Source organism: Jaculus jaculus, chromosome 6 (assembly GCF_020740685.1).
Source record: "Jaculus jaculus isolate mJacJac1 chromosome 6, mJacJac1.mat.Y.cur, whole genome shotgun sequence".
NCBI lineage: Eukaryota > Metazoa > Chordata > Mammalia > Rodentia > Dipodidae > Jaculus > Jaculus jaculus.
In genome coordinates this window covers 144745272-144764717 of record NC_059107.1, presented here as the reverse complement: position 1 = coordinate 144764717, position 19446 = coordinate 144745272, and the positions used below count along the sequence as shown (strand labels likewise).

The following is a 19446-nucleotide window of genomic DNA, read 5'->3' as shown; positions in this document are numbered from 1 at the left end:
AGTGTTTGGGTCTATAATCCCAGCACACCTATGACAAATGTGGGTGGAATCAGGAGGAACCTGAGGTTCACGGGTAGGTTTACAGAGGCAAACACAAGAAGAAGGTGAAGACCAGTACCCGGAGGTTGTCCTCTGACCACATGCCGTGGCATGTGGACATGCTCACATGCACACACAGACACACAGAGGAGCACTTAAGGTATCTGGGACACACTCAGTTCCAAAAATGAATTTGTACAAGGTACCTGAGAACACCTGGACTTTAGGTCTTCTAGGGTGAGAGGAGCAAGACAGGCTTTACAGAATAGAAACAGCATCCTTAGCAAGAGGATTATTTGAGAGACAGAGAGAAATAGGCCGATAGAGAGAGAGAAAATGGACATGCTAGGGCCTTCAGCCGCTGCAAATGAACTCCAGACACTTGCACCACCTTCGGGCTACATGTGAGACAAAAGGCACACATGAAGAATAGACATCTCAGGTTTATCCTTGGATCCTATCCCTAAAAATCTCATTTTATATATGTAAATGTTCCAAAGTACAAAAACAAACAAACAACACAGCAAGAACAAAATCCTCTAATACCTGAAACTCTTCTGGTCCTAAATATTTTCTTTTTTTTTTTCCTTGCTGAGGACCAAACCCAGGGCCTGAAACTGGCCAAGCAAGCTCTCATCCACTGAGCTAAATCCCCAAGCCCAGTCTGAAACACTTTATCTTATTTATTATTGCTCTTCAGGTGGGTGCTTCCTTGGGTGTGTATTGGTGCACGTGTGTGGAGGCCAAACACTGAGTGGCCGTCCTACCTGATTCCTTTCCACCCTCTTTACTGAGGCAGGGGCTCTCTCTCCCTTGGAACCCAGAGATCACTGATTAGGCTATAGTGTAGCTACCTAGCTTGTCCTGGGGATCCCCATTTTCTGCTTCCTGAGCACTGGGATTTGGGGGGAGGGAGGACTGCCAGGCCTGCATGGCCTTGATGTGGTTATGAGCCATCTCTTTAGCCCCAAGCATTATAGATAAGGGCTACTCACCCTGTAATATTGTCACTAATTAGAGCCGTGGTGACTTTTATGAAAACATCTTCTGCCCCTGCTCTTCTGCTGTATGGTACTTTTTCATTTTAATCTCTAATGTAAATGGTCAGTAGACAACACACCAGCTCTGTAATTGATTTCAGTGCCAGATCACCATCAGGACATGCTAGGATCTGGCAGCCTTGACTCATCATATCCTTGAGAGGTGCTAATTTGTTTTTCACCTGGTGTTTGCAGAAATGTTTTTGCCCTGGAAGGATTGTTAATAACTTAAAAATCAAATCAGTCCAAATTACAAATAGGTTAAATCTCTGAACTTCTGAGTCTTTTGCAAAGTTTTGGGGTCTGGGGGGAATGGATGGATAAAATACTTGCCACGCCAACTCTGAGTACTTGAGTTTAGGTCCCCAGAATCCATGTAAAAGCTGAAAGCTGTGGCGGGCTTCTGTAATCCTGATGCATTGTTGGTGCAAAGAGAGGCAGAGGCAGGAGAATTTTCCCAAAAGTTCTCAAATGAACAACAGAAGGGAACAATAGAGGGTCACCATGCCTCAAATAAGGTGGGAGGCGAGGACCAGCCACATTGTCCTCTGCCCGCCACTCACGTGCTGAGACACACGTGTGCCCACACGCGCGCGTGAACACTCACATACCCTAAATACATACATAAATGAATAAGTGAAAATCAGGTTTTAAAAGTTCTTGAGAAAATGATTCACCTGTATTGGGACTCTGTTTTCTCACTTGCTCTCCCTCTGCACTTGGTACACTTGGGTCCAGTATGGTTCCCGTACCTTGGAGGATGCCCGGCTCTTTGTCCTCTAGATCAGGGCTGCTTAAGCTGATTGGTTGTTTGTTTATTTATTTATTTTTTTCCTTTTTTCTTTTTTTCGAGGTAGGGTCTCACTCTGGCCCAGGCTGACCTGGAATTCACTATGGAGTCTCAGGGTAGCCTCGAACTCACGGTGATCCTCCTTGTTTGTTTATTTTTTGGTATTTTGAGGCAGGGTTTCACTCTAGCCCAGGTGGACCTAGAACTTCACTCTACACGCTGCAATTTTCCCTCAGCCTTTGGGTGCTGGGATTAAAGGCACAAGCTACCAAGCCTGGCCAACTTTTGTACTGTACAGCACCTTCTGAGAAATGTTGACGCAACCACAAGTAATATAGGTATATAAGCTAGAAACACAAATAAAACATTTATGCTAGTGATGCAGATAGGCTTATTTTTACATAAAGAATTGCATGTTGGCTGAATATAATTTGATACAATAGAGCCGAGAGCTTTATACTTTTTTAGAGGTGATATTTTGATTTTATCATTGCCAGTGCTGAGAATACCACTTTGCAAAAATACATAGTACAAAGTGGCAGAAGTATCTTTAGGGCCATTTCAAAACTTGTTGGAAATTCTCATCTAACAGTTCCAGGCGAGAGTGAGACCCTAACTCGGGGGGGGGGGGGGGGCGGGGGAGTTTAATTTCTCAGTTATACTGTATGTCCGTTTTGAAGGTGGATGTACTTTCCTTTAAGAAAACTATTTTTAAAAATTAGATAAACTTTTTTGTTTGTTTGTTTTTTGTTTTTTTTGAGGTAGGGTCTTGCTCTAGTCCAGGCTGACTTGAAATTCACTATATAGTCTCAGGGTGTCCTCAAATTCATGGCGCTTCTCCTACCTCTGCCTCCCAAGTGCCGTGCCAACACACTCAGCTTTAGATAAACTTTGGATTTACAGGAAGAAGCCATCTGTGGAGGTTGTTGCCCAAAACTTTCCAAGCTCAGAACGTTCAACCTCACTGTAAATTAATTTTCAACAGCAAATGACATTTTCTATGAATTGGAAATCCAGGCTAAGGTTGGGTGTGTTGTTACATCTCAGGAATATATTAGCAAAAGATCTTTCTGGAAAACAGTGAAGCTGTACAGGATTGGGCTGCCACCTAGTGGACAGTGAAAGGCCCAAGAACTCAGAAGCTTAGAAATACTATCACACTCCAAAGGGAGCTTAAGCGGGCCCCTGCATACCTCAAACTCCAGGCTTTACTCTCTGTTAGAAGCAAGTAAAGAATCCCTCTTCTCATTATATCAGAGCCCACTCCTAATATAAAACTAGGTAAAAAGGGCATGAGATAGCCCTCAAGGATGGGAAATAAGTAATAAAGTAAACCACTTATTTAGTTTCTGTAAATAACCTGCACCATAAGCCTTAATAGCCCACACTGTAAGCCTTAGTAGCCTTAATAGCCCACACTGTAAGCCTTAGTAACTTGCACCATAAGCTGTAGCAGCCTGCCTCAGACCACCAAGGCCATAGGAGGCTGATACCATACTCTGTTACCCCCACCTAAGGAATTGCACAAGTGCTGACCCCCAAGGTCACAGGAGACTGGTACCACACTCTGCTACTCCCACCTAAGGACCTGCGCAAACGCTGACCACCAAGGTCATAAGAGAGTGATTGGTCCATGAGGGGCTTGAGCAAAGTAAACTAATTGGCTTAGAAACTGTGGGGTGGCACAAACTGACTGGCTAACACCCTGCAGGGGCTCCTAATATTAAATAATGATTGGTCTAATACACAGGCTTTGTTAGAAACCCTATAAAAACTGCCCTGTTCCTGCATTCGGGGCTCTGCAGTCCTCTATCCTTGTGAGGTGTGTGACTGTGGGCCCCAGCGCGCTTGGAATAAAATCCTCTTGCAGTTTGCATCAAGACCGCTTCTCGTGAGTGATTTGGGGGTGTCGCCTTATCTGGGCAGAGCGTGGGGGACCCCCTGCGGGGGTTTTTTCCTACAACAGCAGAGAGTACCTTGTACTTTTCACCCCAAAAGATTATAGTGCCAGATAATTCCCCTCATACTGAGTGTAGCAGACAGCTTCAGGTCGCTGAGATGAACTCCTAGACCTGGCACAGTTATGGAGGAAGGGATTTATTGAAGTTTACAGATCCAGGGGAAGTTTCATAATGGCAGAAGAAGGCGGACCCCTCTTAAAGGACCAGGCAGAGAGAGAAAACACCAAACCACACAGCACACTTCAGGAACTCAGACACTTTGTGTATCTTTTTTTTTTTTAATTTTTATTAACATTTTCCATGATTATAAAATATATCCCATGGTAATTCCCTCCCTCCCCACCCCCATACTTTCCCATTTGAAATTCCATTATCCATCTACTTCCCCATTACAATCATTGTAATTACATATATACAATATCAACCTATTAAGTATCCTCCTCCCTTCCTTTCTCTACCCTTTATGTCTCCTTTTTACCTTACTGGCCTCTGCTACTAAGTATTTTCATTCTCACGCAGAAGCCCAATCATCTGTAGCTAGGATCCACATATGAGAGAGAACATGTGGCGCTTGGCTTTCTGGGCCTGGGTTACCTCACTTAGTATAATCCTTTCCAGGTCCATCCATTTTTCTGCAAATTTCATAACTTCATTTTTCTTTACCGCTGAGTAGAACTCCATTGTATAAATGTGCCACATCTTCATTATCAACTCATCTGTTGAGGGACATCTAGGCTGGTTCCATTTCCCAGCTATTATAAATTGAGCAGCAATAAACATGGTTGAGCATGTACTTCTAAGGAAATGAGATGAGTCCTTTGGATATATGCCTAGGAGTGCTATAGCTGGGTCATATGGTAGATCAATCTCTAGCTGCTTTAGGAACCTCCACACTGTTTTCCACAATGGCTGGACCAGATTGCATTCCCACCAGCAGTGCAGAAGGGTTCCTTTTTTTCCACATCCCCGCCAACATTTATGATCATTTGTTTTCATGATGGTGGCCAATCTGACAGGAGTGAGATGGAATCTCAATGTAGTTTTAATCTGCATTTCCCTGATGACTAGTGACGTAGAACATTTTTTTAGGTGCTTATATGCCATTCGTATTTCTTCCTTTGAGAACTCTCTATTCAGCTCCATAGCCCATTTTTTGATTGGCTTGTTTGATTCCTTATTATTTAACTTTTTGAGTTCTTTGTATATCCTAGATATTAATCCTTTATCAGATATATAGCTGGCGAAGATTTTTTCCCATTCTGTAGGTTGCCTCTTTGCTTTTTTCACTGTGTCCTTTGCGGTGCAAAATCTTTGTAATTTCATTAGGTCCCAGTGGTTAATCTGTGGTTTTATTGCCTGAGCAATTGGGGTTGTATTTAGAAAGTCTTTGCCAAGACCAATATGTTGGAGGGTTTCCCCTACTTTTTCCTCTAGCAGTTTCAAAGTTTCCGGTCTGATGTTAAGGTCTTTAATCCATTTGGACTTAATTCTTGTGCATGGCGAGAGAGAAGAATCTATTTTCATCCTTCTGCAGATATTTATCCAGTTTTCAAAACACCATTTGCTGAAGAGGCTGTCTCTTCTCCAATGAGTATTTTTGGCATTTTTATCGAATATCAGGTGGCTATAGCTACTTGGGCTTACATCTGGGTCCTCTATTCTGTTCCACTGATCTACATGTCTGTTTTTGTGCCAGTACCATGCTGTTTTTGTTACTATGGCTCTGTAGTATAGGTTAAAATCAGGTATGGTGATACCACCAGCCTCTTTTTTGTTGCTCAGTATTATTTTAGATATTCGAGGTTTTTTATGATTCCAAATGAATTTTTGGATTGTTTTTTCTATTTCCATGAAGAAAGCCTTTGGAATTTTGATAGGGATTGCATTAAATGTGTAGATTGCTTTAGGTAAGATTGCCATTTTCACGATATTGATTCTTCCAAGCCAGGAACAAGGGATGTTTCTCCACTTTCTAGTGTCTTCTGCAATTTCTCGCTTGAGTGTCTTAAAGTTCTCATTGTATAGATTCTTTACTTCCTTAGTTAGGTTTATTCCAAGGTATTTTATTTTTTTTGATGCAATTGTGAATGGGAGTGATTCTCTGATTTCATCCTCTGTGTGTTTGTTGTTAGCATATATGAAGGCTACTGATTTCTGTGTATTTATTTTGTATCCTGCTACATTGCTGTAGGTTTTGATTAGCTCTAACAGCTTGCTAGTAGAGTCTTTAGGGTCCTTTATGTATAGAATCATGTCATCTGCAAATAGTGATAACTTGATTTCTTCCTTTCCAATTTGTATCCCTTTTATGTGTGTCTCTTGCCTTATTGCTATGGCTAAGACTTCCAAAACTATATTAAATAGAAGTGGAGACAGTGGACACCCTTGTCTTGTTCCTGATTTTAGTGGAAAAGCTTCCAGTTTTTCCCCATTTAGTAATATGTTGGCTGTAGGCTTGTCATAAATAGCCTTTATTATATTGAGATATGTTCCTTCTATTCCCAGTCTCTGTAGGACTTTTATCATGAAGGGATGTTGGATTTTGTCAAATGCTTTCTCTGCATCTAATGAGATGATCATGTGATTTTTGTCCTTCAACCCATTTATGTAATGTATTACATTTATAGATTTGCGTATGTTGAACCATCCCTGCATCTCTGGGATAAAGCCTACTTGGTCAGGGTGAATGATCTTTTTGATATACTCTTGTATTCTGTTTGCCAATATTTTGTTGAGAATTTTTGCATCTATGTTCATGAGGGAGATTGGTCTGTAATTTTCTTTTTTTGTTCTATCTTTGCCTGGTTTTGGTATCAGGGTGATGCTGGCCTCATAGAAGGAGTTTGGTAGGATTCCTTCTTTTTCTATTTCCTGGAAAAGCTTAAGAAGCAATGGTGTTAGCTCTTCCTTAAAAGTCTGGTAAAATTCAGCAGTGAATCCATCCGGGCCTGGGCTTTTTTTAGTTGGGAGATTATTGATAACTGCTCGGATCTCCATGTTTGTTATAGGTCTATTTAAGTGATTAATCTCATTTTGATTTAATTTAGGTAGGTCATATAGATCAAGGAAATCATCCATTTCTTTCAGATTTTCATACTTTGTGGAGTATATGCTTTTATAGTATGTCCCTATAATTTTTTGAATTTCTCTGGAATCTGTTGTGATGTTACCTTGTTCATCTCTGATTTTATTAATTTGTGTCTCTTCTCTCTTTCTTTTGGTCAGATTTGCTAAGGGTTTATCAATCTTGTTTATCCTTTCAAAGAACCAACTCTTTGTTTCATTAATTCTTTGGATTGTTCTTTTTGTTTCTATTTCATTAATTTCTGCCCTAATCTTTATTATTTCTTCCCGTCTACTACTTTTTGGTTTGCCTTGTTCTTCTTTTTCCAAGGCTTTAAGGCGAAGCATTAGGTCGTTTACTTGCGACCTTTCTAATTTCTTAATATAGGCACTTAAGGCTATAAATTTACCTCTTAGAACTGCCTTCATTGTGTCCCAGAGATTTTGGTATGTTGTGTTCTCATTATCGTTTGACTGTATGAAGTTTTTGATTTCCTTTTTGATTTCTTCATTGACCCATTCATCATTTAGTAGTGTATTGTTTAGTTTCCATGATTTTGTGTATGCTCTATAGCCTTTCTTGCTACTGATTTGTAGTTTAATTCCATTGTTGTCAGATAGAATGCAAGGAATTATTTCAATTTTCCTGAGTTTGTTAAGATTTGCTTTGTGTCCTAATATATAGTCTATTTTAGAGAATGTTCCATGTACTGCTGAAAAGAATGTATATTCTGCAGCCTTTGGATGAAATGTCCTGTATATATCTGTTAAGTCCATTCCTTCTATGACCTCATTTAGTCCAAATGCCTCTCTGTTTATTCTTTCCCGGGATGACCTGTCAATTGATGAGAGTGGGGTGTTAAAGTCACCCACCATTACTGTGTTTGGTGTTATCTGTGGCCTTAGTTCTAATAGTGTTTGTTTGATGAGTTTGTGAGCCCCCATGTTAGATGCATATATGTTTAGGATTGTAATGTCCTCCTGTTGGAGTGTGCCCTTAATCAATATAAAGTGACCTTCCTTATCTTTCTTGACTAACGTTGGAGTAAAGTCTACCCTGTCCGATATTAGGATAGCAACCCCTGCTTGTTTTCTAGGCCCATTTGCTTGAAACACCGTCTTCCAACCTTTCACCCTAAGGTAATGTCTATCCTTTGTAGAAAGGTGAGTTTCTTGGAGACAACAAATTGTAGGATCCTGCTTTTTAACCCAGTCTGCGAATCTATGTCTTTTCGTTGGGGTATTGAGGCCGTTGATATTAAGAGATATTATTGAAAGGTGTGTATTTATGTTTGCCTTTTTTTTTTTTTTTTTTTTTTTTGTGGTTCTGGTTCTACCTGTGCTCTCTTCTGTTAACTAGTATTTGAGTATAGCTTGTTTTTTCTAGGTTCCTTATATGAGTGCTTTTCCTTTTCTTCAGCATGGAGGATTCTATCAAGTATTTTCTGTAGAGCTGGTTTTGTCTTCAAATACTCCTTTAACCTGCTTTTGTCATGGAATATCCTTATTTCTCCGTCTATTTGAATGGATAACTTTTCAGGATAAAGTAACCTTGGTTGACAGTTGTTATCTTTCAGAACTTGGAATATATCACCCCAAGCCCTTCTGGCTTTAAAAGTTTGTGTTGAATAATCTGCTGTAATCCTGATGGGCTTGCTTTTGTAGGTAACTTGATTTTTCTCTCTAACTGCTTTCAATATTTTTTTCTTTGGTGTGTGTGTTTGGAAGTTTGATTATAATATGGCGAGGAGAGGTTCTTTCCAGGTTTTGTCTGGCTGGGGTTCTAAAGGCTTCCTGTATCTGTATTGGCACCTCTTTCCCAATTTGGGGGAAATTTTCTTCTATGATTTTGTTGAAGACACCTACTATGCCTTTGGATTGGAATTCTTCTCCTTCTACTATGCCCTGAATTCTAATATTTGATCTTTCATAGTGTCCCGAATATCTTGAAATTCCCACTCATACTTTTCTATAAGTTTGTCTTTCTCTTTGTTGGCCTGTATTAGATCTGCCACCATGTCTTCTAGCTTAGATATTCTGTCCTCTCCTTCATCCATTCTACTGGTGAGATTTTCTACAGAGTTTTTTATTTCATTAACTGTGTTCTTCATTGCTAGTAATTCTGACTGGTTTTTCTTTATTATTTCTATTTCCTTATCTATGTCTTGTATTGCCTTCTTTATTTCATGAAATTGGTGTCCTGCATCTTCTTTGATTCCTTTGATTTCCTCTTTAAGTTCCTCTTTGACTCCTTTGATTTGTTCTCTGACTTCTTTGAACATATTTACAATCATTCTTTTGAAATCTTTTTCAGGCATTTCCTCTAACTCGTTCTCACTGGAGGTCATTTCTGATGCATTAATATTTTTAGGTGGATTTATATTGTCTTGCTTTTTAGTGTTTCTTGTGTTATAATGTATATATTTTTGCATCTTGGATTAAGTTAATGCTTGGATTTTCTAGCTAGCTGGGTATTCTTAGCTGTATCAATTGATTTGATGTTATATATTTTCAGGGTAGGAGCTTAAGGTGTTAGATGTGGCTCTTAAGACTCTGAGAGTATCTACAAAGGTGCTCCTAGGGGTTGAGTTTCCCTGCTATGGGAGTATTCAAGTAGGCTGAGTGGAATAAAATCCTGGTAGATTCTAAAAGTTAACTAAACACTGTACCCATTCAGTCAAAAACAGCCCCAAGTATGTATGCCAGAGTAGTTATTATAACAACCAGATCCTCTATCAACACAGAGGTTAAGATTTCTGGTCTGTTGAGGGATCCCAGTCAGCTTGTGACCAAGTGAGACCCTTCCCTGGTGCAATCCCAGTTACCTTGGATGATTTTGGTCTCAGTCAAGTTGCTGCCTGGGTCGTCGGGCTGCTGTTCTGATTTCTGGAGCTGGGCACTGGCTTTTCCTGAGGGGCAAACCAAGCCTGGCAACTGTGGCCCTGCAGATCAGCACCCCCGCTGCTGGAACCGCTGCTGCTTCTGGGTCTGCTGCTGCTGGGGCCACTGGTACCAGTTCCGGAGCTGCTGATGTTGCTGCTGAACTCTGCTCCTGCTTGGGTCCCGCTGTCGGCTCAAGTTGGCGTGGCCGGGTCCCAGGACCGCTGCTCTGTTCGCCGGAGCTGGGCTCAGGCGGTGGGGGAGGGGAGGGAGCCGCGGCTGCTCTGGTTGTCTCGCTGCTCCACGTGTTCTTCTACCTCGCGGTCTGCTCCTCCGCTGCTCGCTGCCGCTCTCCCCTCACGTTTCCGAGTTGCGGAGAGCGCGGTGTGAGGGAAGCGCCCGCACCTGGCTTTTCCTGCGGCTGGAGCCGAGCCTGGCGGCTTTCTGGTGCGCCCTGCCGCCGCGGCGGTTGGCGGAGCTGCCGGGGCCGCTTTTGCTGGCCTGTGCGGGCTCTGGATGCTCTGGATCTCTCCTACTTCTCTGCTGCCGCTTCAGTTCCTATACACCTGAGTTTTTAGTAAAAGTGTGTATTTTGCTGAGGTTTTTTGTTCTTTATTCCCCCCAGGCTGCTTTGGCGTGGTACCTACGCCGCCATCTTAACCAGAAGTCTCTTCCACTTTGTGTATCTTTAGATTGGAATTTTAAGTCCACCACCAACCTTAGGGCTGGACCTCAAGATCTCTCTAGTAACACTTCCTCTAGCCAGGTAGATGTACATCTAAATTACAAACTGTAATAAAACACTGAATATATTGGGGGCCATTTAATCAAACTACCACACTTAGAAACATTTCTGAGGTTCCTTACTTCCAGTTGTTGGCACCTTCTTCCTGAATTATTCTGTTTTTTTTTTTTCAAGGTAAGGTCTTATTGCACTGTGTAGCTACAGGCTGGCCTCAAATGCAGAGTGATTAAAGGCATGCATCACCACATCGCGCCTTCTTCCTGGCTTTCAGTGCCTATGTAGTAGGAAACCATCTCTAGACAAGATCGCTAATGTAAGACTAGTTTCAAAGCCAGGTGTGGTGACACATACCTGTAATCACCAGCACTTGGAAGGCAGAGACAGGAGGATTGTCACCAGTGTGAGGCCAGGCTATCTACATAGTGAATCCCACGGCCTCCTGGACTATCCAGCAAGCTCCTGTCTCAAAGAGCCAACACCAAAACAACAACAGAACCATGCCGGTGTTGTGCTTTTACTAAAGAAAAGGAAAACACGAATTGTGAAATAAAATTAGGTATTATTTTAAAATGATGCAACAATGCTGTGAATGTCTTGACGTTTTGCTGAGATTCTCAAGTCACCTTACCAACCTCTAAAACATCTTAATCTGTTATCTTAAACACTTGTTTTTTCCCCTTGGTGGCAGTGTTGGGTTGGAATCCAGGGCCTCACATATGAGACTCAGGCACTCTGCCACTGAAATAAGCCCTTAGCTCTGTTTTCTTCTTTTATCAAGAATACATTCCAGAGCTGGGCATGGTGTCGCACGCATTTAATCCCAGCACTCAGAAGGCAGAGGTAGGATTGCTGTGAGTTTGAGGCCACCCTGAGACTCCATAGTGAATTCGTGAATTCCAGCTCAGCCTGGGCTAGAGTGAGACCCTACCTTGAAAAACCAGGAAAAAAAAAACAAACAAAAAAACATTCCTTTGGGCTGGAGACATGGCTTAGCCGTTAAGGCACTTGCTTGCAGGTTCTATTCTGCAGAACCTATGTAAGCCAGATGTACAGGTGGAACATGCGTCTGGAGTTTGTTTGCAGTGGCTAGAGGTCTCTCCCTCTCCCTCTAAACAAATTTTCAGAAACCTTAAATAATACAAACACTTTCCCAGAGCCAAGTTGAAGCAGAGCAGCACGTTGGGTCTGCCGGCCCAGCTACCTAGGAGACCGCTGCGGGAGAACTGCGGGCTCAAGGCCAGCCTGTGCAAATGCATGACATTCGGTCTCAAAATAAAAAGTAGAACGAGGGCTGGTGATGGCAGAGCCCTTACCAGCATTTGTGAAGCACTGGGTTCAACCCCAGTGCCACAAAAGAAAATGAGAGTGTGTGCACAGTGATAATGAAGTTCGGCTTCATTGATTGACTTAGCGGGATGTTTGAGCTTGTAGCATCTTTCTTAGGTGCTGCTTCCTTGAGATGGGCGCTCCCTGGTGAGCACTGCCTAGACAAGTAAAGAAAATGAAATGCTACCATAAATCCATTTCAGTCAATGCGTGATATTTGCCGAGTTGGGGGGAGAAAAAGGTCCAAAGTTGGCTGAGCTATTGTGTGTTAAGAATATATTAGCCTCAGTTCCTTCTCTGGCTTAAATTTTTTTTAAATATTTTATTTCTGTTTATTTGAGAGCAGGAGAGAAAAGAAAGGGGCAGAGAGAAAGTGGGCATGCCAGGGCCTCCTACCTCTGCATGTGCCATCTTGTGCATCTGGCTTACATGGGTTCAGGGGCATTGAACCTGGATCTGTGGGCTTTGCAGGCAAGCATCTTAACTGCTAAGCCATTTCTCCAGCTATTTTCTGGCTGTTTAAAATTTTCTTTGTTGTTCCGTGGTAGGATCTTGCTCTAACCCAGTCTGACCTGGAATTCATTGTGTAGCCTCAGAGTGGCCTCAAACTCATGGCGATCACCCTATCTCTGCCTCCTGAGTGCTGGAATTAAAGGAGTGTGCCACCACACCTCGCTGGCTTTTCTTTCTTTCTTTCTTTCTTTCTTTCTTTCTTTTTTTAACTTTTTAAAAATCATTTTATTTATTTATTTATTAGATACAGAGGGATAGAGAATGGGCACACCAGGGCCACTAGCCACTGCAAATGAACTCTAGACACATGTGCCATGATGTGCATCTGGCTAACATGGGACCTGGAGAATTGAACCTGGGTCCTTAGGCTTCACAGGCAAGTGCCTTAACTGCTAAGCCATCTCTCTAGCCTCTAGCTTTTTTTTTTCTTTCTTTCTTTATTTCTTCTTCTTCTTCTTTTTTTTTTTTTTCAAGGTAGGGTTTCATTCTAGCCCAACCTGGAATTCACTCTGTAGTCTCAGGGTGGCCTTGAACTCACAGCGATCCTCCTACTTCTGCTTCCTGAGTGCTGGGATTAAAGGCGTGTGCCACCACACCCGGCTCACTTTTCTTTTTTTTAACCTGTATCTTAAATAGTGTCAAAATCTGTAAAATTGTACAGTGGCTAAAGTTTCCAAATAATTTCCATGATAAAAGCATTTTGGACAGAAGAAATTAGGAGATATTTTTCCAATAAATTTAATACTAAGTTAGGATATTAAATTATTGTATTCATTCTAGAATAATGATTTCTTTCCATACAGCGAGCCCTCAGAAATGGTGTAGGAACCACTGAATGGGAGGAAATGGAAGAGAGATTGGATGGTGGGCAGGTACCAGGCAGATTGCCTCCTACACTTCCATTCATAGAGGCAGCAGGGAGTTTGACTGCTGGTACTTAATGTCTGCCCCAGGATTGTTACGGCAAAAGAACACAGTCAGAAAGGCTTTGCACGTGTACATGTGCACCCACACCTATCCCCTATCACTGTTAGCAAAAATTAATGGCCGACAATACGGAAAAGGAGAAAGACAATGGGGAATTCTAACGCTGTCCTCTGGTCTTGAGACCCCTGGAAACTGGGGGAACTGCTTAGAAAGTGAATGAAATAGAATCTGCAACAAATACAGCTGAGATGAAGCCCTTGGTATTTTGTGTTTGCTTCTGTTTTATGCATTGAGAAAGGAGGAAACCATTGGCTCTATCAGAAGAGCCTGTTCAACAGAAGGATTTTTCTGTCTTAGGTGAGTGGTTTCACCTCTCTCCACAGCTTCTGGTATAAAAACTTCTCATAGAAAGTTTTGATACTTACTGCCATTGAAAGCAGTGTGGATGTTGGCTTAAGGCACTGAGCCCTGTTTGTAAAACACGTTGCTGTTCACGATGGCTCCCTCTTAGATTTATGATGGCTCCAAAAACTTTGCCCTGAAAGGCAGTTTTCTGACAAGAAGTCCTTCAGGCAACCATGCCAAAGTCACTTCTTCAGGGATGAGGTGGGAAAGCTGGTCAGATACCCAGTAGCAAATGCAAGTCACCTATTTCAGCAAAGTTACCCTGCATGGTTTTTTCCTCTAGTATAAGTAGATTGGTAATAGCTGTTGGCTAGCATATGTATTTTGCTTGAATACATAGTAATCGATATTTGAGGGCTGGAAAGATGGCTTTGCAGTTAAGGCACATGCCTATGAAGCCTAAGGATCCAGGTTCGATATTCAGGTCCCATGTAAGCCAGATACACATGGTGGCACATACATCTGGAGTTCATATGCATTGGCTGGAGGCTCTGGTGTGCCCATTCTCACCCTCTCTCTCTTTCCCTCTCTCTCTGTCTATAATAAATAAATAAAAATAAATCTTAAAAAATTGTTTGTTAAAGAAAAAAAAAGAACAATGGAACCAGCTTTGAAAAGGTGGGAGGGGCTTCATAGAAGAGTGAGGAGGCCAGGTGTGGTGGCGCACGCCTTTAATTCCAGCACTTGGGAGGCAGAGGTAGGAAAATCGCCGTGAGTTCGAGGCCACCCTGAGACTACGTAGTGAATTCCAGGTCAGCCTGAGCTAGAGTGAGACCCTACCTTGGAAAACAACAACAACAAAAAAGGGTGGGGAATTCTGACCTGTCAGGTCATCTTGAATCTTGCAGTGGCCTTGAGCTATGGCTAAAGCTTTCAGTGGAGCCTGAGGTGCCCTGGTCACCTCTTTGTTTCTTTCTTTCTTTCCTTCCTTCCTTCCTTGCTCACTCCCTCCCTCTCTTTCTCTCTCTCTCTTTCTCTCTCTCTCTTTCTTTCTGTTTTTCGAGGTAGGGTCTCACTCTAGCCCAGGCTGACCTGGAATTCACCGTGGAGTCTCAGGAGCTGGCCTCAAATTCGTGGCGCTCCTCTTACCTCTGCCTCCTGAGTGCTGGGATTAAAGGCGTGCGCCACCATGTCCAGCCTCCCTCCTTGTTTTTAACATCTTGTTGTATTCATCTAGAAAATATTTTCGACCTGCTTAGGGTTTGTTTGTTTTTTTTTTTTTTTTTGGTATTTGTGATTTTGTCTTTTCATTTCAAGATTAAAGTAAAAAGGGTGATGGTACTTAGGAGGCAGAGGTAGGAGGATCTCTGAGTTCAAGGTCAGCCTGGGACTACAGAGTGAATACCAGGCCAGCCTGGACTAGAGTGAGACCCTACCTTGGAAAACCAAAACAAGGGCTAGAGAGATGGCTTAGTGATTAAGGTGGTTGCCTGCAAATCCACAAGACCCAGGCTCAATTCCCCAGAACCTACATAAGCCAGATGTACAAAGCGGTGCATGAGTCTAGAGTTCATGTGCAGCAGCTGGAGGCTATGGTGTGCCTATTCTCTCTTAAAAAAAAAAAAAAAAGTGTGGGGGCTCATGCCTATCAACCAGGTCTGGGAAGGCTGAGACAGGAGGGGTGCCATGAATTCAAGGCTAGCCTGGGCTACATAGTGAGTTCTAAGCTACCTTGGGCTTCAGAGTAAGACTCAAAGAAAAGAAAAGAGCAACAATTACAGGCGAAGCAGTGAAGTCAGCCTCTTTCCCACGTGTGACTCTTGGTACTTGGCAGTTGCAACTGTACTCTGAGGCCAGCGTCGCCCTCCTGAAGCTGAATAACCCCAAAGGCTTCCAGGAACTGAACAAGCAAACTAAGAAGAACACGACCATCGATGGAAAAGAGCTAACCATAAGCCCTGCATATCTGTTGTGGGACCTGAGTGCCATCAGCCAGGTGAGGAGCACAGACTCCCTGCAGCCCAAAGCAAAAGTTGATAGCTAACAGTTCACAAGCCGGTCTATTAGAAGAGGTCTCGGAGAGAGGTGAGCTAGTTGGAACTTGTCTATACTTGCAAGCACTGCCTTTGGCTTAACATTCATTGAAGTGAGCAAGAACTGACTATTAGGAACCATTTTGCAAACTGATGAAAAGTTAGTGTATCTTTGGGAAACATACTGTTTTGAGGTTTTTTTTTTTTTAACCTCTTTTGATTTTATTTTTATTTATTTGAGAGAGAGAAATAGGCCGAGAGAGAGAGAATGGGCACACCAGGGCATCCAGCCACTGCAAACGAACTCCAGACACAGGTGCTACTTTGTGCATCTGGATTACGTGCATCCTGGAGAAATTGAACCTGGGTCCTTAGGCTTTGAAGGTCAGCCCGAGAGCAGAACAGGCAGAGGGTAAGACATGAGGGAGGAGCTGGGACTTAGGGGCACTTCGCGTCTTCATGTGCCCAATGTTTCCTTCAGTCCAAGCAGGATGAGGACGTGTCTGCCAGCCGCTTTGAAGATAACGAAGAGTTGAGATACTCATTGCGATCTATCGAGAAACATGCGCCATGGGTTCGGAATATTTTCATTGTCACCAATGGGCAGATTCCATCCTGGCTGAACCTTGACAATCCGCGAGTGACAATAGTAACCCATCAGGTATATCACGTTGCAAATTCCACAGGTCACGTTTGCCTGTTCTGTCACTTCAGTGTGGTACAAGGATGTCAGACTTTAACCTCCTCACCCTCCTCCGCTTCACCTGTTTGAAACCTTTCCAGTTTCTTCTCTTGTCTTCTATATATATGTAAATGCCAAACCAAACCCACTCAGGTCTCATTCACTCTCCTTTTTATTTGTGTGGTTTCTCTGTTTAAAGGATGTTTTCCGAAATGTCAGCCACTTGCCGACTTTTAGTTCACCTGCTATCGAAAGTCACATCCATCGCATTGAAGGGCTGTCACAGAAGTTTATTTACCTAAATGATGATGTCATGTTTGGGAAGGATGTCTGGCCAGATGATTTTTACAGTCACTCCAAAGGTCAAAAGGTGAGTGCCTAGACAGGGGCTGGTGCCTAGCTGGGAAGCCACTAGCAGATGAGGGAAACCAGTGTATATACTTTAATATTTATTTAAGCGTTATCAAACAAGCATTTTTGACTCAGGAGGGTCAGGAGCTAGAAGACACTTGCTTCCCTAGGTTTTCTCTCTGCCTGCCTCTTTCTCTCATGCTCTCTCTCTTTCTCAAACAAATAAATAAAATATTTTTTAAAATAAAAATAATAAAAGACAAGCCGGGCTTGGTGGCGCACGCCTTTAATCCCAGCACTCAGGAGGCAGAGGTAGGAGGATCGCCGTGAGCTTAAGGCCACCCTGAGGCTGCATAGTGAATTCCAAGTCAGCTTGAGCTAGTGAGACCCTACCTCAAAAAAGCCAAAAAACATTTTAAAAAATTAAAAAAGACATTTCAAATAGATATAATTTCTAAAGGCTAGGGACATATTTATTTTAATGACTTTACTATGCATGTGCATATGTATTTGTGTGGGGGCAGGTATATGTGCATGTATGTTCGAGTGCAGAGGCCAGAAGACAACCCCAGGGGTTCTCAGCAGTCCTGTCCACCTTTGAGACAGTCTCACTGGCCTGGAGTTTGCCAACTGGAGTTTGCCAACTGGGCTACACTGGCTCATCGGCAGGCCCTAGGGATCCTCCTGCTTCCACCTCCCCGCACTGGCATTATAAACATATACCGCCATGCCCAGCGTTTAATTGATCGATTGGCACGTATGTGTGTGTGGAGCATACTGCCCGTGCACATGAGCGGGGAGGCCAGAGGAGAATATCGTGTGTTCCTCCTTTGTTTCCATTCATCGGCCTGTTTCCTTGTGGTGGAATCTCTGGCTCAGCCCAGAGCTGTGTGTTCACTGCCCCTCCCTCCACAGCTCATCAGATAGCAATTCTTTCTGGTGCCTGCCCCCCCCCCCCCCCCCACAGGGCAAGCTCGCAGACACGTGTGGCAGTTTCCGGTCCTCGCAGGCGCTCCTGTTTGTGCATCAAGCACTCAACCACTGAGCCATCCCGCCAGCACCTTCGCCTGTCATTTTCATGTCTGTTCTGCTGATCAAACTCTGGTCTTCCTCCCTGCAAAGCAAATACTTCACTGGCTAAGCTATCTTCTCACCGTCCTCCCTGCTTTTTTTTTTTTTTTTTTCTTTTTTGGTTTTTCAAGGTAGGGTTTCATTCTAGCCCAGGCTGACCTCAAACTCACTGTGTGGTCTCTCACGGTGGCCTTGAAGTCACAGCCATCCTATTACCTCTGCCTTATATTTCACAAGTGAGCTACATTGTGCATAAATGCACTCAGGAGTTACTGGCAGTTGTCACAGAAAAAGAGTGATTTGTGACATCCTTCCCATCTATTTTGGCATAATTTTGTACTCATATGTAAATCTAACACATTGCTGTTTTATTTCTAAGCATGTTATAAAGCATGAGCTGAGTCCTTGCAGTAAGGAAGCAGTAAGCATAAGTACTTTGAGGGCTGGAGAGATGGCTTAGCAGTTAAGGTGTTTGCCTACAAATCCAAAGGACCCTGGTTTGATTCCCCAGGACCCACATAAGCCAGATGCACAAGGGGGTGCATACATCTGGAGTTCATTGGCAGTGTTTGGAAGCCCTGGTGCACCCATTCTCTCTGTGTGTCTCAAATAAATAAATAACATGCATTAAAAAAATAGTACAGGTACTTTGTACTGCAGGGCTTCAAGCCTTTATGTGGGCACAGGCTGCACTAACATGAATGTGAGCAATCAGCCTTGGAAATCGTTACCTTCCTAGAATCTTGGGTTTGAGAGAGAGAAAGGAAAGGAAAGGAAAGGAAAGGGGAAGGGGAAGGGGAAGGGGAAGGGGAAGGGGAAGGGGAAGGGGAAGGGGAAGGGGAAGGGGAAGGGGAAGGGAAAGGGAAAGGGAAAGGGAAAGGGAAAGGAAAGGAAAGGAAGAAGCTAAAAGAGAAGTAACAATTTTTTTTTTGTTTGTTTTTGTTTTTTGAGGTAGGGTCTTGCTCTAGCCCAGGCTGACCTGGAATTCACTATGTAGTCTCAGGGTGGCCTTGAACTCATGGCAGGTCTCCTACCTGTGCCTTCCAAGTACTGGATTAAAGGCGTGCACCACCATGCCTGGCTAAATTAATTGTTTTGTTTTGTTTTTGAGGTAGTGTCTTGTTCTAAGCTCAGGCTGACCTGGAATTCACTATGTAGTCTAAGGCTGACCTTGAACTCAAAGCAATTCTCTTACCCCTGCCTCCCAAGTGCTGGGATTAAAGGCATGCATCAGCAAACCCTAAATTAATTTGAATTAAGGGGTGTCAGAAATCATTTTGCTGGGCTAGAGAAATGGTTCAGTGGTTAAGGCACTTGTCTGTAATGCCTAATGACCTGGGCTCAGTTCCCCAGTACCCATGCAAAACCAGATGCACAGAATGGAGCATGCATCTGGAGTTATTTGCAGCAGCTGGAGTCTTGGCACACCCATTCACACACACACACACACACACATATACATTCTCCTTGAAAACAAATTAAAAACAAGAAATTATTTTGTGTTTCACTTTGATTTTATCGTAGGTTTATTTGACATGGCCTGTGCCAAATTGTGCTGAGGGCTGCCCAGGCTCCTGGATTAAAGATGGCTATTGTGACAAGGCCTGTAATAATTCAGCCTGTGATTGGGATGGTGGTGATTGCTCTGGTAAGGATGTATGGAATGTGATCTGCCCACTT

At 43.0% G+C, this 19446-nt stretch overlaps 1 protein-coding gene across 1 annotated transcript in view; it reads left to right on the top strand.

Annotated features, from left to right (window-relative positions):
* Gnptab (N-acetylglucosamine-1-phosphate transferase subunits alpha and beta) overlaps positions 1–19446 on the top strand; it is an 81262-nt gene that overhangs the window by 37130 nt on the left and 24686 nt on the right. Inside the window, exons 8-11 of the mRNA XM_004650224.2 lie at positions 15464–15625; positions 16144–16323; positions 16544–16714; positions 19291–19414. Coding sequence (XP_004650281.2) covers positions 15464–15625; positions 16144–16323; positions 16544–16714; positions 19291–19414 — 637 coding nt within the window. The remainder of the gene's footprint in view (positions 1–15463; positions 15626–16143; positions 16324–16543; positions 16715–19290; positions 19415–19446) is intronic.